Source organism: Heloderma suspectum, chromosome 5 (assembly GCF_057233095.1).
Source record: "Heloderma suspectum isolate Gila_16-S chromosome 5, 16-S_ref, whole genome shotgun sequence".
Classification (NCBI taxonomy): domain Eukaryota; kingdom Metazoa; phylum Chordata; class Lepidosauria; order Squamata; family Helodermatidae; genus Heloderma; species Heloderma suspectum.
Window position 1 is genome coordinate 178,473,879 of NC_139462.1, and position 15,379 is coordinate 178,489,257.

At 42.6% G+C, this 15,379-nt stretch overlaps 1 protein-coding gene across 2 annotated transcripts; it reads left to right on the forward strand.

Moving 5' to 3' along the window:
- Positions 1-327: 327 nt before the first annotated feature.
- On the forward strand, positions 328-11,032 carry HOXA5 (homeobox A5). Of its 2 annotated transcripts, XR_014792346.1 has the most exons (4): positions 328-1,036; positions 2,231-2,580; positions 4,326-4,431; positions 9,675-11,032. XR_014792346.1 is itself a non-coding variant. In XM_084858508.1 (2 exons), exons 1-2 carry the CDS (start codon positions 412-414, stop codon positions 2,479-2,481), a joined length of 876 nt encoding a protein of 291 aa, XP_084714634.1. In that variant the 5' UTR covers positions 328-411; the 3' UTR covers positions 2,482-3,429. The 2 variants fall into 2 exon arrangements, 1 of the variants encoding a protein (XP_084714634.1); XM_084858508.1 differs by lacking the exons at positions 4,326-4,431; positions 9,675-11,032 and having other exon boundaries at positions 2,231-3,429.
- Positions 11,033-15,379: the final 4,347 nt, after the last annotated feature.

Genomic DNA, 15,379 nt, shown 5'->3' on the forward strand with positions numbered 1-15,379 from the left:
CCTTGCTGTAGCCCCTGGCTGGGAAGGGTGAAGATCTAGCTTGTCTCCAGAGGGTGGCGCACGAGGCCGACTGACAGTCGGGAGCTGGCGGCGGGCTCGCGCGCCGGGCACGCGCCCCAGCCCTCCAGCATCTTCCCAACTCCCCCATTTAGTGCACGAGTTTACCTCTAGAGGTCATCAGGCAGGATTTACGACTGGACAACAAAAGCACGTGATATGAAGCCGTACCCCATATTTGGGTGCCTACGTAGGAGGGAACCAAGTACATGTCCCAGTCATTTCCATAATTCATCATAAATTGTGCAAGGGTGCTATAGACGCACCAAAAAACCGAAGCAAAGAGCCACAAATCAAGCCCCCCGATCCAAAAAAAAAAAAAAAAACCCCAACCAAAAAAATCAACAACAACAAATGAGCTCTTATTTTGTAAACTCATTTTGCGGTCGCTATCCAAATGGCCCGGACTACCCCTTACATAATTATGGAGATCCTAGTGCCGTGAGCGAGCAATTCAGGGAATCCGCCAGCATGCATTCCGGCAGGTACGGCGGCTACGGCTACAATGGCATGGACCTCAGCGTCGGCCGCTCGGCTTCCAGCCACTTTGCGGCAGGGGGGCCCGCCGAGAGGGCTCGTGGCACCTACCCCGCCGCCGCCAACGCCGCCCCCGAGGCCAGGTACGCCAGCCGGGCGGCGGCCACCCACTCGCCTCCGCCTGACCCGCTGCCCTGCGCCGCCGCCGTGGCCACCTCGCCTGTCAGCGGCGACGCTCACCACGGCGGGGTGAAAAACTCCGCCGCCAACCCGGCCAGCACTTCGTCCACCTCCAGCACCAGCACCACCAGCAGCACCAGCACCACCAGCACCGGCAACACCCACCTAGGGAGAGAAGGGCCAAGTACGTCGCCTGGCACTGAAGAGGACCCTCCGGCCACCAGCGAGCGGGCGACCTCGCAGCAGAACGACCCAAGCACAGCCCAACAGCCTCCGCAGCCCCAGATCTACCCCTGGATGAGAAAACTGCATATAAGCCATGGTAAAAGCATGCCCAGATTATAATATACAGCGAGAGCGCGCGAGCGAGCGAGCGAGACAGACAGACACCGAGCGGAGGGACACACACACACGCACACGCACACACACACAACGTTGCTTGCTAAATGGGAAATGGGGGTTACAAGAAACGTGCCTGGTCCTCTGTGTGTTTGTGTGTGTCTGTCTCGGTATGTGTCTGTGTGTGTTCTTGTGGTCTATCCGGAGGGAGCCACTGCCCCTCTTGGAAAGGGCTGTGCAGTTGAAGGCAAAAGTGGAGTCCTGGAAATCAGGGTAGGGTGAGCCATCCTCTTGTAAGAACTCTTCCAAGTCCCCAGGACTGTTGAGGTGTAATTTAAAGGGGGGGGGGAGAAACACACACACAGAGAGAGAGAGAGAGAGAGATCTTGAATAGTGTGTGTCAGCCTCTGTAATTTATGACGAGGACCGTCCAGTGAAAAACACCGTTACTAATTATATCAAAGAAGTTGAGCAAATAGTGTGTGTGTGTGTGTGTGTGTATGCTTGCGCGGGAGGGGGAAGAGCAAGATTTCGCTGAGGGGGAAGGAAGTCGAGAGAAAACTTAAGAGGAGAGACTAGATGGTGGGGGGGGGGCGACAATGGGGGAGGCTAGTCCTGCAATCCTCAATACATTGATTTGGAAATCATTCCTTTGAAACCAAAAGGACTGACTCCCAAATAAAGTATGTTTTAAATCAGGAGTGGGAATGGAACTTCGTCGAAGGGGTGGTGGTGGTGTTTTGCCTGCCTTTCGTGCCCCACTGCCCACTCTAAGCCGAGTCGAAACTTCACGACCGTAAGCCTTTTATTAGGACGAAGTAAGTTCTCTTGAAACCAATGGGAGATTTAGTTGCAAAGTAATAATATATTAATGATCGGGGTGCATGCCTCCCCCACTGTGCTTCCCTGTGATTAAATTCACCAGCCACTGATTATAAAAAGAGTCAAATAAGAGGCTATTTAAACTTATTGCTGTGAACTGATTTAAGGAAAAGGAAGGGGAATGATGGGGAGCGGGGGGAGCAGGAGGTACTTGTTGAGCATTTCTCCCAACTTTACATACAAACATGAGAAGGAACTAGATGGGTGGGAGAGAGAGACTGGAGAATCAGGAGCCGGGGGGCGGGGGGTCGTCCCTGTTTTCAAAGTCTAAACCGTTTCCCTTTTCTTGTTGCAGACAACATAGGGGGGCCCGAAGGGAAAAGGGCTCGGACTGCTTACACCCGCTACCAGACCCTGGAGCTGGAGAAAGAGTTTCACTTCAATAGATACCTGACGCGCAGGAGGAGGATTGAAATAGCACATGCTCTTTGCCTCTCAGAGAGACAAATCAAGATCTGGTTCCAAAACAGGCGTATGAAATGGAAAAAGGATAACAAGCTGAAGAGCATGAGTATGGCAGCGGCAGGAGGAGCCTTTCGCCCTTAAGAGAAATCCCAGCCCTGCTTCTTCTTCCCCGGAAAACAAAACAAAACAAAAACAAAACAAGTACTGAGCAGTATTATATGAGCTGACCCTGCGTGGAATGTCAGTAGTCTCTCTCTCTCCTTTTTCTCCTCTCTCTCTCTCCCTCTCCCACGTTGACTTGCTCCAACTTCCCTGGGAGGCTTGAGACGCTCCCTATCACATCTTTTAATCATGAGCCTGTTTAATTAAGCCTCTCTAGCGCGTGTTACCAGTAGATCTGCTTCCCGTGCATTTCTTTGTCTTGAATGCCTTTGTCTTGAAAAAAAAGTAGATGTTTTAACTTATTTATATGAAGCGAGTGGTGTTACTTGAAGTAACTGTAAAAAGGGGGGGAAAAAACCCTACACACAAAAAGAGTAAAGGAGAGAAATCTTCTCCCTCCTCCCCCATTCTCTCTCCCCCTTTCTCCCCTCACCCCCACCCCAGTCCTGTTTTACCCCCGGTGTTCTCTCTGTGTTGCACTCGCCGTGCTTAACTGTGCATGTGTGTTCGAAAGTGTCAATGTCTGTATAGCTCCAAGCTGTGGCCAAGATTTCCAATCAAAAACTACCTATCTAATTCCTGTGTCATTAATGGCTGTTGTAGAGGTGAAATGATGAAATACAAACTGAACGTGTCCTAACGTGTAGTGAATAGTGAATCTGTGACGAAAACTGTGATTCCAGACAGTATGTCCTTGCTGTGCCTTTGTATATGACTCTTTGCACGAACTCTTAAAAGTGGCTTTTATTAAGCGCAGCTTCAGTAACGTGTAGGGTTTTTGTTTGTTTGTTTGTTTTTTGTTGGAGGGTGGGTTTTTTTGGTGAACAAAGTTACAGATAGAGTCGAATTCTGGCTGTTTGAGCAAATGTGATCGGCTTTTAAAAAATGTTTTTTTTTTTAAATAACTGACTGGAAAAATAAACTTTCTATTGTAAGGGTTTTCCCCCTTTCTTTCTCCACCCCCCTTTTATTTCCTTTTGTGGGTGATCTGGTTTGTACCCCAAAGGAGCTGTATTGCCTCCTCCATCTCTCTGACTAGAGCAAAGTCGGAAAAGAAACTACCCCTATTGAAAATAATAAAGGCACAACTAAGTTCTCACTTGGGGGTTACAAGATCCACAGCCACTTCCCTTTTGCAGGAGGGGAATACCCCAAACTTCAGTTCTTTCCCTTATAAAAAAAAAAGTCTGTGCTTTCTTCAAAACATTATTGTCTCTAGAACCTGCTTTCTCTTTCTATGGGTTTATCCTTGTAACTAAAGAAATATAGATCTGCGGGGGGGGGGGGAGAACCACTGAGGCTATAGGAACCATCCAACGTGAGAATGTATGAATGAATGAATAAATAAATAAATAAATAAACACACCCACCTCTTCACTGTGCATTCTTAAAAGATATTGAGGAAGGGTTTATTAAAAATATTTATTTATTTATTTATTTTGCCACAGTTAGTTTTGCTAGAAAAATGTTACTTACCCCACCAGGGCTTGAATGGTTAACTCTTCTGAGCTTCTAAGAGTAACTAAAGATCTGGACATTTACAGACGAGTTACATTGCTGTCTTCCCTTAAAAGTTATAAAACAGTAAACTTTATAAGCCCCAGTTCCGGCTATATGACATTTGGGTGCCAAATGAATAGGGTTTTGTCTATGAATTAGATCGTAAAATCATCCATAGCACAGACAGATAGGCTCACTGGCTATAAAAAGTCACGTGGTGCCATTAAAGTAAGTTTTATGGTTTTGGGGAGTTGTCATCCAACATTATATACCCCATAACATATAATCACACTGACGCTGGACTTCATTTGACTCTTTTGCAGGCTACGTGTGCCTCCTGGTCATTCAAATTGTCAGGTTTAGGTACAGAAGTATCTATTCCCCAAGTTCTCAAATGCTCTGTGAAAAAATGACTCATTGCAAGTTAAGGTAAGTTTTGTGTACAAGTTGCTTAAGTTTCTTTGTACAGCGGAGAACTCGACTGTCGTTGCCTTGGTCCTGGTTTTTAGGACTGTCACAGTGACTCTAAATGGTAGTAGGATAACCTCTTACAAACGCACGTTTAAAGAGAGAGGGAGGGGGCTGTTCCCCCACCCCGAATTCCTTTTTAATTCTAAGGCCTCAGTAGTTAACCCGATATTTTTTTTATCAGTCAAATCCAAGCAAACCACAATAAGTGACTTTGGCAGAGATGGATTTTGAGGCCTAACTTTAATTACTTTGACTACTGCAAATTATAATGGCTTCCTTTGCTTCATGAACTTTTCAGTTTCCAACGAATGTGTTTATTGAGGGGCAGAGTCCGCAGGCGATTCTTAAAAGAAGCATGGATCTGGGGCTATAGAAGAGTGGGCATCCTGCTCTTTGGAGTGGGTTGGTGGTAATTGATGTAGCAGTCCTTTTCCAACTGGGTGAACTTTTTTACCTGTAAGAACAAGGAAGGTGCTCCAAGTATGACTCTAAATATATAGGATTAGTTTGGACTTCTCTCTCCTCCAGAACATAGCTACCTATGTATGCCTATGTACTCTGTGCGATACACAACCTCCACAGTTACTGTCGAGTCCTACCTACGTGTTTGGCTCCTTTCTTCTTTTTTTCTGCTGGCTCCTTTCTTCTTTTTTCTGCTGGCTCCTTCTTCTTTTTTCTGCTGGCTCCTTCTTCTTTTTTCCTGAATGAACAAAGTGACTGTAAACTTCATCAGGAGATTCTACATGCCATGAGAGTTCTTAAAATTAGGAAAGCAGTCTAGGTTTATAGGTGATAGTAAATAACCCTATTTATCTAGGTATCTTAATTTTTTTACTGTCCGGCAATTGTAGGGTAGGCCCCAGCCGCCTGTTTATTTCAGCCTTTTCTTTTTTTTAGTAGACTCTTCTCACTAGAGTGTGATTACTCAGCAATAAAGTTTATGGCCGGATTTAACTTTAAGTCTTTGAATTTCCAGGGTTGAAAGAAAGCGTGAAAGAGCATTCCCCTTTTTCCGCTGCACTTCTTTTTCTTTTTCTTTCTTTCTTTGTAGCATCAGATCCTGGAAATCCTTACTCACAGGAGCTTTATTCAGGCAAGTAATGTCTTTGGAAGCCCATAGCAGCACAAGAAAAAAAAGAAAAAAAAGGTGCAGGTGAATAAGGATTGGCAAGATTGAATCCAAGTCTTTAAAAAGAAAGAATCTATCTAGTGAATTATCTGTCAAATATATTGAAGTTGTCCAGTAAATACATGGCTTATCTCCCAAATTCTTGCTTAAATAAGAATTTGGTTATCTGCGTATATTATACTCCATGTAGGCTCTATCAGATTCCTTTCTACATTTGTAGACTTTGGCTTCTGTCATGTAAAAGGATTTTTTCCTCTCACATTTTCGTCTCTCACAGTGCAATCCTGTACATAAGCCCCACTGAGTTCAGTCTCAGATAAGTGAGTATAGACTCAATCCTTAAACTGTACTCCTATACCCAGCTTCTTTGGAGTAAATCCCATTGCAATGGCACTTAATTTTGAGTAGACATGTATAGGATTATGCTGTTAAACTCTCAGTGGTGTCTGGCAATATAATAGAAGCTCACCCTATTCTAGCTGCTGTTTAGAAAGAGATGCACTGATAAAGGAAACTTTTTCTTGTCGCATTTCTTGAGTCTCATAATAAGTAAATATGGAGGGTGTGTGTGTACCACATTTCCCTAAATATTGAAGAAAGTATTGGCAATACAATAAGCAATACTGGGGATGTGGGGAGAATGCATCTTAAACAAATAATTGTTGTTGTTTATTCGGTCAGTCTAAACTTATATGGGAGAATTAATCATATAGAATCGAATACTGTTTTATGTTATTTTCATGGTAGTTGCTTATACACTGCTTCAATAGTTAACAATATTGTTTGAAAATGTTTGAAAAATATCTAGAATTATATGTGTAGCAAAATTCAGAGCAGAGCAGAAACCTACACACTAGTTGTCCATGCCTATACCCTGCTAGTTTTTTCAAGAAAAGGAAAGCTTTTAATACTATGTCAGTCTATGAAATCCAAACAGCTGATTGAAAGACTAATCCACAGCTCAGTTAAGAGAGGGACCCAGTTTTACATTCACCTAAGTCCATTAATATCAGTAGGACTATTACTGGGTTCCTAAAGCACTCGGAAGTAAGTGCCCTAGAATCCAAGGGGATATTATTTCTCCAGGTAAAATGTCTCTAAGGTTGAGATGCAAATCTACTGCTATTTAAATGAACTGGACTTCAATTTAACGTTAGTTTTCTGTGAAAAGCTAACTATGGGTTAAGCCCACTGGGTTTGGAATAAAGTGGTGCGATCCCATTATCTTTGATGGGGGCTGTTTTAAGGCTGTGATCCACATGCATGTGGAAGCAAGTTCTTCTGAAATAAGTTGGATTTACTTTTAAAGATATGTTCTTAAGGTTTGAGTAGGGGGGTTCTGGCTGGCTTCATCTCAGTTTTCAACTGGGAAACATGATTCCTTAACCTGAATTTCTGTTAGTCTTACCAGAGCAGCTACTTACCTACCTATCCAGCCAAGGAACCATCTCATTGTTAGATGACTGAATGGGCTGATGGGTGATTTAAGAGACAGGAGGGAGAACACATACAGCTTTGTGAGCAATGTCAGAAATATGTCTGCTACATGTGCAGTGCAATCCTATCCATGTCTGCGCAAAAGTAAGTCCCCTTGAGTTCAATGGGACTTACTCCCAAGTAAGTGTGTATAGGATTGCAGTGTACCAAAACAAAAAGAACACAGAAACATCCAAGGCCCAAGGGAAATATCTGAAGAATGTATATGAAGTTTTAAAAACCCAGATTATTTTTTTTAAAGTATATCTAGTTTTGGAGCAGCACCTTGATAAATACAAAGATTACTCCATAACATAAAAACCCGCATTTGGAATATATTTATTTTTAGTGTAAACATAGCTGGTGAAGGTGGTGGTGACTGTCCTTATCACTGCATTTTCATTCATTAAAGGGTATATGGTTTATTTTACTTAAATAATCGACAGTGATCTTCTGAATATTAGAAATACTTCAATAGACGAGATGTAAGGACCAGGCGTATTCAGCTTTTGTGTATATAGCAAGGAAGTTGAAGCCTTCGCTTTCTTCAAAGCATAAACTGGCTTTTGAAAGTCACATGACAGCTAGGTTTGCGTGTGTCCCTCCACTACAAAGCATCATGGGAAAATTATTAGTTCCATTATGTAAAAGTTAATTTCCCTATTTGTAAAAGAGTGAAATTGCTAGTATTTTTCACCTGATCTGTTGAACATTTAGCATCACATTTTTATATCAAGAAGATTAGCACTTTGAGTTCCTGGATTAGATCTTCTCCTTCCTTCCTTCCTTCCCTCCCTCCCTCCCCTCAGCTTGAAGGAGTAAAGCTGTTTTTCTGTTGCGTCTAATTCTGCCTTGTGTTTCTAGTAAGTCTACTCTCATAACATCTATTTTACATACGTTATTTTATTTTATATTAGTACAATTTTCCAAAATTCAAATACTCTCGGTAGTGTATAGGATTTCTCCTGAACAGAACTTCCCTATGAACATAGGCTTATGTATTGGTCACTGATATTGATGCAACCCATGCATGCAGTAGGATTACAGAGAAAAGGCACAATATTTTGCAGAGAGGTCCCTTTCCAGGGAACATATGGACTCTGTCCCTTTCTTTCCCCCTCCCCCACCCCCACCCCCAACATCCGAAATGGCTTTTCAATAATAATATTTGTTATGAAGGTTATTGGGTAATTATTGCAGTTTTGTGAAACAGTCCTTGCTCGAGGTGAAGTCTGTCTCTGGATAATAAATGGCACCCCTTGCAGTTCATTGCCAGGTTAAGTAAATGCAGAAACTAAGATAAATCTGCACACTCTAGGAGTCGCCAGCAGAGCTCGCTTTAGACCAAGTTCACAGTCAACTTGCCTTTCTCTGGGCAAGGCTTCTTAAACCCTTTGGATCTGCTGCTTTATTTAAAACAAAAGCAAAACAAAAATCCTGGTAAAATGACCAAACTCTCAACAGTGTCTAGGTGGATAAATCGCCCATTTACTATGCCTACTTCACATCCAGAACTTACCCACCTGCCACGGAAATCACACAGCTCCTTTCAGTTTAAGCCATTTTCCTCCAGCGCTGGTGACTGGGTTTTGCAAATTGATTTTAGCATTCGCTTACAAGGATGGACGGGATTTTGGGGTTGTTCTTTCTTTTCTTTTTAAAATCCACATTCTTTTAAAATCTCAAGAAAAGCCAAACGGGAAAGAGCAAGGCCATGAAAACAAACAAGAAAACAAGCCTCCTTTAGGGAGACAGACACTGCGTTGTCGCTTTTGTATATCTATGTGGTTAGGGCGTAACAACTCAGGGTCAAAAAGTTGAGGGTCAAAAGTTTACGTGTTGCACCACTCTTAGTCATGCGCCTAGACAGAGTTTGATGTCAATGTTATAGCCAAGATCTTGACTATCAACACAAAAGATAAAATAGCTTTGAGTTAGGCGTGTATCACAGTATGGACTCCAGGTGAACTCTAGTGGCTGAATGACCTCAATTACTGAGGGACGGATACAAAATTCCTCTTTTCAAAGAGTAATACAGGTTGTATTTCATCTTGAATTATCAAACCACATTTTTTTCCCTCCTGAATATTGTTGGCTGGCCGATGCATCAGGTGAACATGGGTGTTAAGTCACACAGCCCCCTTCGTTTACAAATGAGAGCATACACGCGTGCGCACACACATACACAACACCAGTATGTTTTAAAGATGCAGTGAGAATCCTATCATGGTCATTCAGACAATTCCCGTTGATTTAATAATAGCAAGTCTCATCTTCAGTGAAGTGTGCTGTAGGACAGGAAAGCTTGTGTAATGATAGATAGGTAGATAGATAGATAGATAGATAGATAGATAGATAGACAGACAGTCTTTAACTTCTCTAAGGCTGCAATCCTCTGTACATTTACTTGGGAATAAGGTCCATTGAATTCAGTGGGATTTACTTCTGAGTAGACATGCATAGGGTTGCACTGTTAAACGCCTTACAGGGTTCAATGCATCCGATGAAGTGAACAGTGTTCACGAAAGCTTATGCCAGAATAAATGTGTTAGTCTTTAAGGTGTCACAAGACTCTTTGTTGGTTTTGCTGCAACAGGCTCACACGACTACTCCTCTGAAAACCCTGAATGAATTTCTACCTCATTGGGTTACAGAAGGTTGCCCACGAGTTTATAATCATGTCTGAGAAAATGGACAGAGCACGATGTCCATTTCACTTTCGAATGCAGCAGGAAGATAAGATATAAGAAGCGAGACAAAACTACAGTAGACCAGTGATGTGTTTCTTTTGAGTGGAACTTCAGAAATGACAGATGAAAACTGCACTGATGACAATAATTTTAAGATTCTATATTTAAAAAGAAAGAAGATATCTTAACTTCATATTTTGGGGGCCATATTTTATTCTCAGTGGATCTTTCTTTTTAAAGTGTTATTGTGCTTGGAGAACTATTTCTTTCTAGGAAATAGGAAGGTATCTATTTATAAATACAGATCAGTTGGGTTATTTTCAGTAAAATTGCTCATGTTAGTCTCTTAATTTCCAAGTTCTAGAAGTGGATTTTCTGTTTAATTGTGTCACCAGTAAAACAGACCCAGAATTGCAGTTCTATGTTTTAGTGCTAAGAAATGCAGAACATTTCACAGAAAGGTTTATTGAGACTACAATGAATCCTATACACACTTACCTGGGAGTAAGTTCCATTCAATGAGGCTTACTTCTAAGCAGGCAGGTATCAGATTGCATTGTACATGGTTTAATACTAAGCAAATACCTAGAAAATGTATTTCCACTCAGATATAATAAAAATGGGAGAAAAGAAGAATATCGATAATTTAAAAAAAACTTTATCAGTGCTTTTAAATACACAAATACATAGAAAACTTCAGCTTATTTGAATAGATATTATTTTAATTATAAAAGGCCAGGAAGTTGTCAGATATATTGAGTTACTGGAAAACAAATTTCCAGTATGTTCCGATTGGTTTTTCATCGCTGTAATGGTTTTGGAAATTCTCCTGGAATATCTTATGTCTCTGCATTTGAACTGGAATGTGGACATATTCACAAAATGGGGAAGATACTACCCAGAACACGCTGTTGAAAACACATGTCGGTATAAAATTAACTTTGCATCCTTTTGAAATATTGCATTGCCTATCTGGAAATGTACAGTGGAAGCCTATTCATGTCTACTTTGAAGTAAGACCTATCGTGTCCAATGGGACTTACTCCCAGGTCCTTGTGCAGCCGAAATTATATGAAGCACAAAATCGCAAGGTGGAATGTTTCACTAAACATTGTTTTCTATAAAGAGATAAACGGAATCTATTTCAAAGGCAATACTCCTTTGACTCCACCTTGCCTGAAAATTTAGGGTGTGTGTGTTTTTATTTAAGAATTAGATCTCTGTAAAAGGCAGAGAAGTAAAATCTGGCCTTTCCCTCATTACCCAATTAATCTCTGCGTCAATTCATTTTATTTCCATTCAAGGTGGTATTTCGGAAAGGAGGGGGGGAGGAGTTTTTCCAAGCACCGCGTATTTTCAAAAGGGTCCCAGCTGCAACCTTAAGAAGTCTTGGTTTCTCCTATTTTCATTTTTTTTTTTTTTTCAACATACAAATCGCGTAGTGGGCTTTTGTTACCTTGAGGCGGAGGCATTCCCATATATATCTCCGGTTCCTGCCTCCAACGCAGCATAGACCACTGGTGTTTGGTGTAACGTAATGTGGGCCCGTCCAAGGATCATCCCTTTCAGCCTCTCTCTAACACAGATTCCAGCCGCTCGCTCCCTCCCCTTCTTTAGAAGTGTGTTTATTACAGTCCTGGATAACCAGATCCCTCTCAAAGACCAGTTGACAGAAAATATACAGAACATAAACAGTCAGAGCCCTTGGAGAAAATTGATATTATTTCTTTTGCTGTGTCTTTGTGTGTGTGTGCGTGCGCGCGGGGTGTGTGTGCGTGTGTGTGCGGGTGGGGTGGGGTGGGGTGGGGTGGGGTGGGGAAGGGAAGGGAAGGGAAGCACCGTATTCCGCCTCTTGTGCTAAGAACCGACTATGTAAGGCTGGGCTCCATAGGAACTCCGACATCCCGTTCAGTACCCTTTTAGGGCCTTTTCTGATTCCAAGGAAGCAAAGGACAAATCCAGTCCCTACATTTCATAACGTTTACATTTTTTCTCCCACAACCCTTTAAGGTTTCTTCCCCATGTACTACCAAGTGACCTGGCCAAAACCTGCCCGCTATTTTATTTTATTTTTTTTAAGACACTGTTAAAGGCCTCGTGGAGGACCAAAAAAACAAACAAAAAACCACTCCAAAGTCCAAGGGCGAGGTGAACTTCAGGTCAGCGCGTCTAACGAATATGAAAATGTCGCTGGGTGAAGGACACGCCTTGTTATTTAACAAAGACTGTCAATGTGTAAGATTAATAAGAAACAAAATGTGCCCGGTGTCACTTTTCGGTCACTTTGAAACTTGGGGCAGGGTTGCATTCAAGGGGGAAAGCTGGGTTAAATATATTCAAAATGCTTCAAATCAAATTCAAGCCAGGCTGCCGGGTGTCGCTTCCCCCCCCGCCCCCCCCGCATCTCCCCTCCCCACCCCATCCGTTTCTTTCTCCCTCTCTGTCTTCCAGGCGCGTGGGCAAGTTGAAAAGTTTAACTACATATATTATATATAAATTTACAACCAAAGGTTGTGTGTGTTTTTATACACACACACGCGCGCGCGCGCGTGTGTGTATAAAAACACACACAATCTTTGGTTGTAAATTTATATATAATATATGTAGTGTGCGTGTGTGTGTGCTCCGACTTTAAAATCTGCCCAACTTTCATCAACTTCCTTTATTCGCTTTATGAGGGAGTTAGCAGCAGAAGAGGATAAGCCCGCAGCGTGGCTCCTCCTGAAAACGGACCCCGTCGTGTTGGGAAATCCACGTATCCTGCTTTCAGTTTTCATTTCGGTGCATCCCCTGTCTGTTTTCTGGCAAGGTTCTGCGACTCAACTTTTGCTCATCGAGTATGGTGTCTTGTTGCTAAAATCCACTCCACCACCAAAGTCTCTCTCTGTGTGTGTATGTGGTTTTAAAAGGTATCGGAGGCTCTGAAGTTTAAGGAGGCCAGGTTTCAGGGTTCGGTATCTTAGCTTGCTCAGTGAAGCCATACAACTCGTCAGGAAGGGAAGGGAGGGGGGACGTGGAAATGGCCGCAGGAGAGATAACACTCGGTGGTCTTGGCCGGGCTCTTGTTTGTGATATGTAAACCGCAAAGATAAGGAACAGGCCCATCTCTGCAGCCTGATAGAACCCCATGAAAAACAGACTGCAGCTGAGCGGCTTAGGTCACCTTCGTTTCTGTTGAGCAAAGGAGACACCCAGTGGAAAGCAGCCCAGGAAAACAGACAGGACTCTGAGATTTAATCAGGAGAGCTAACCTTAAACAGCCCCTGAGACGTTCTCCGAGTCCGAAGGTAATAATCAGCGGACAAAAAGAAGGTACTTGCTTTCCTTGTATTACTACTACTACTACTACTGGAAACTGGGGTTTTTGACGCAGCGTGGTTTTCTTCTATTTCTTCTTCGCCTCCAGTTTCAAGGGCGCTCTTTATCTCAAGGGAAATGGATGCTGCCCGGTTATGGCTGAGGCACAGCTTGCAGCGTGTATGAGTCAGTATACATTGTCCATATCAGCTTGAGCATATCTGTGCAAAAACGGTGTCTTTGCCGTAAGCACTGAAACCCATCAGGTGCTGATGTTGCCATTTGTAATAGCAAAAAACAGACAGAAAGTATGTGACAACTTACCTTCCCCTCCACCACCCACTTCAAACGTAAAACAGGTCTGAACCCCGTTATGATTCCCACTGATGCCAATGGCATGCAATTGGCTTTAAAACGTCAGTGTTGGATCCAGCGGTTTTGTCTTCCACATAAAACACTTACTTTCAAGTGTTTTATGGCCTGCCTGTAGCAAGTGACATCATATTTGCTTTCACCACACGGCATACCGGGGAAAAGCCTTTCATAGATATTCCACTGGAGATGAACAAGAAAAAAATAGGCTGTTACCACTTTTAGGACGGAGATATTTCCGATATTAGGTGGAAACCAGCACTTGTTTTGAAATATGAAATATTGAGAGAAAAGTCACACACACACACACACACACACACACACAAAGATAGGTGTTAAATGCTCTTATCTAAATGCAATAGTTATGAACGCTTGATACAAGAATCAACCATCAAGAATCTACATTTCCAGGGAAATAGCCATGGTATGTTTAAAAGTGAACAACGTTAAAACAGGATCCATTTTTTCAGGATTGAGAACTAACTACTTGGTCCCACATCCCCCCTCTTTTTTTAAAGGATATGCCTTTCATAACACAACCCTATACATGTCAGAAGTAAACCCCATGAGCTAAATGGGATTTATTCCCAGGTAAGTGTGTCTAGGATTGCAGCTTTAAAGATTCGAATATTACAATAAAAGGGCACAAGTTTGCTAGATCCACCAAGTGATTAAATTAATATACCTTTTTTAAAGAGACGAGTTTAACCTTCAGATTTCAATTACCCTAGGTCAGACAGTTACCTCCTTTTCCTTCCTGCCCTGCTAACGGATCAGTTTTTCAGCGATCATACCAGAGTCGAAAATATTCCCCTCACCCAACTGCAATATTTACGGTACTTGTGAAAGTTGACAGTTTTTTCTGTTATTCTTTAAAATAACAAAATGTCACACTATGGAAAATCGTCTTCCCTCCTAGACAAATATCATTCCTAATAACTAGAGGAGTTTATTTTTCAGGAATGTGGATGACGTCATTCTTGGTCTTTGTAACTGCCTATGCAACTGCCAGATTCTGTTTGTTATTTGTCTACCGAGCTTTTATTTTCTTTTTATATCACCATCCCGGTCTAATTATATGCCACCACCTCTCCAGATTTGTCAATGGATAGCGGGTTTTTTTAAAAAAAATTAAATTACCGTAAAAGAGCAACCTTCAAATGCTCCGGGGACTTTTCAGAGAGAAACAAATAGCTAGTTGCAATTAGGTGGCCTGTGTTTCACAGGATCGAATGATCTCATTGATTGTACTGCGACCGTCCTATCATTCATTAATACCCCGAAATTCACTGAATGCATCACGGCAACGCTGATGGTCTTTTCGTTCCAGAAAGACACTTGAGGGGTATTGTTTTTTAATCTTTAATGGACTGGATAGCCCTTCGGAAAGCAGGAAGGGGAAAACATCGTGTTCGTTCTGTTTCAGGCAAACATATCTCCAACCTCAGTTACCTTGCTCACACTACTGTAGGTCCTCAGAGGCCGGGTCCTGAGAAAGTGGCCTCATACTAGCGGTCAAAAACTGCATACACACACACATCACAGCTCTGTTTTTAGGATTTATTAATCCGGAATAAGGGCAGCCCTTGGTTGCCTTCTGACGACCACTAACACGGATTGGAATATCCACCCTGTTGGGGTGGAGAGGGCGTTCACCCATGGATCACTCCCTAAACTATCCCCACCCTAAATGGAACGAAGTTTTTCTGGGGCGACTGATCTGCGTGATTAGTCTGATGTGATCTTTACAGCTGTAAACTCGTAAAAGTCAAATACTCTTGGTGTTTTCACTGTGTGGAGGGGGCGGCGGCGGCGGCGGCGGCGGCGGCGGAAACTAGGTCAAAGAAGCACCACCACGTAACAGGACAGATCACAGCCATGATCCGGGGATCTTTCTCTGCCTCTTCCTTTGCTTGTTCTATCTTGATAACCATTTGTTCCA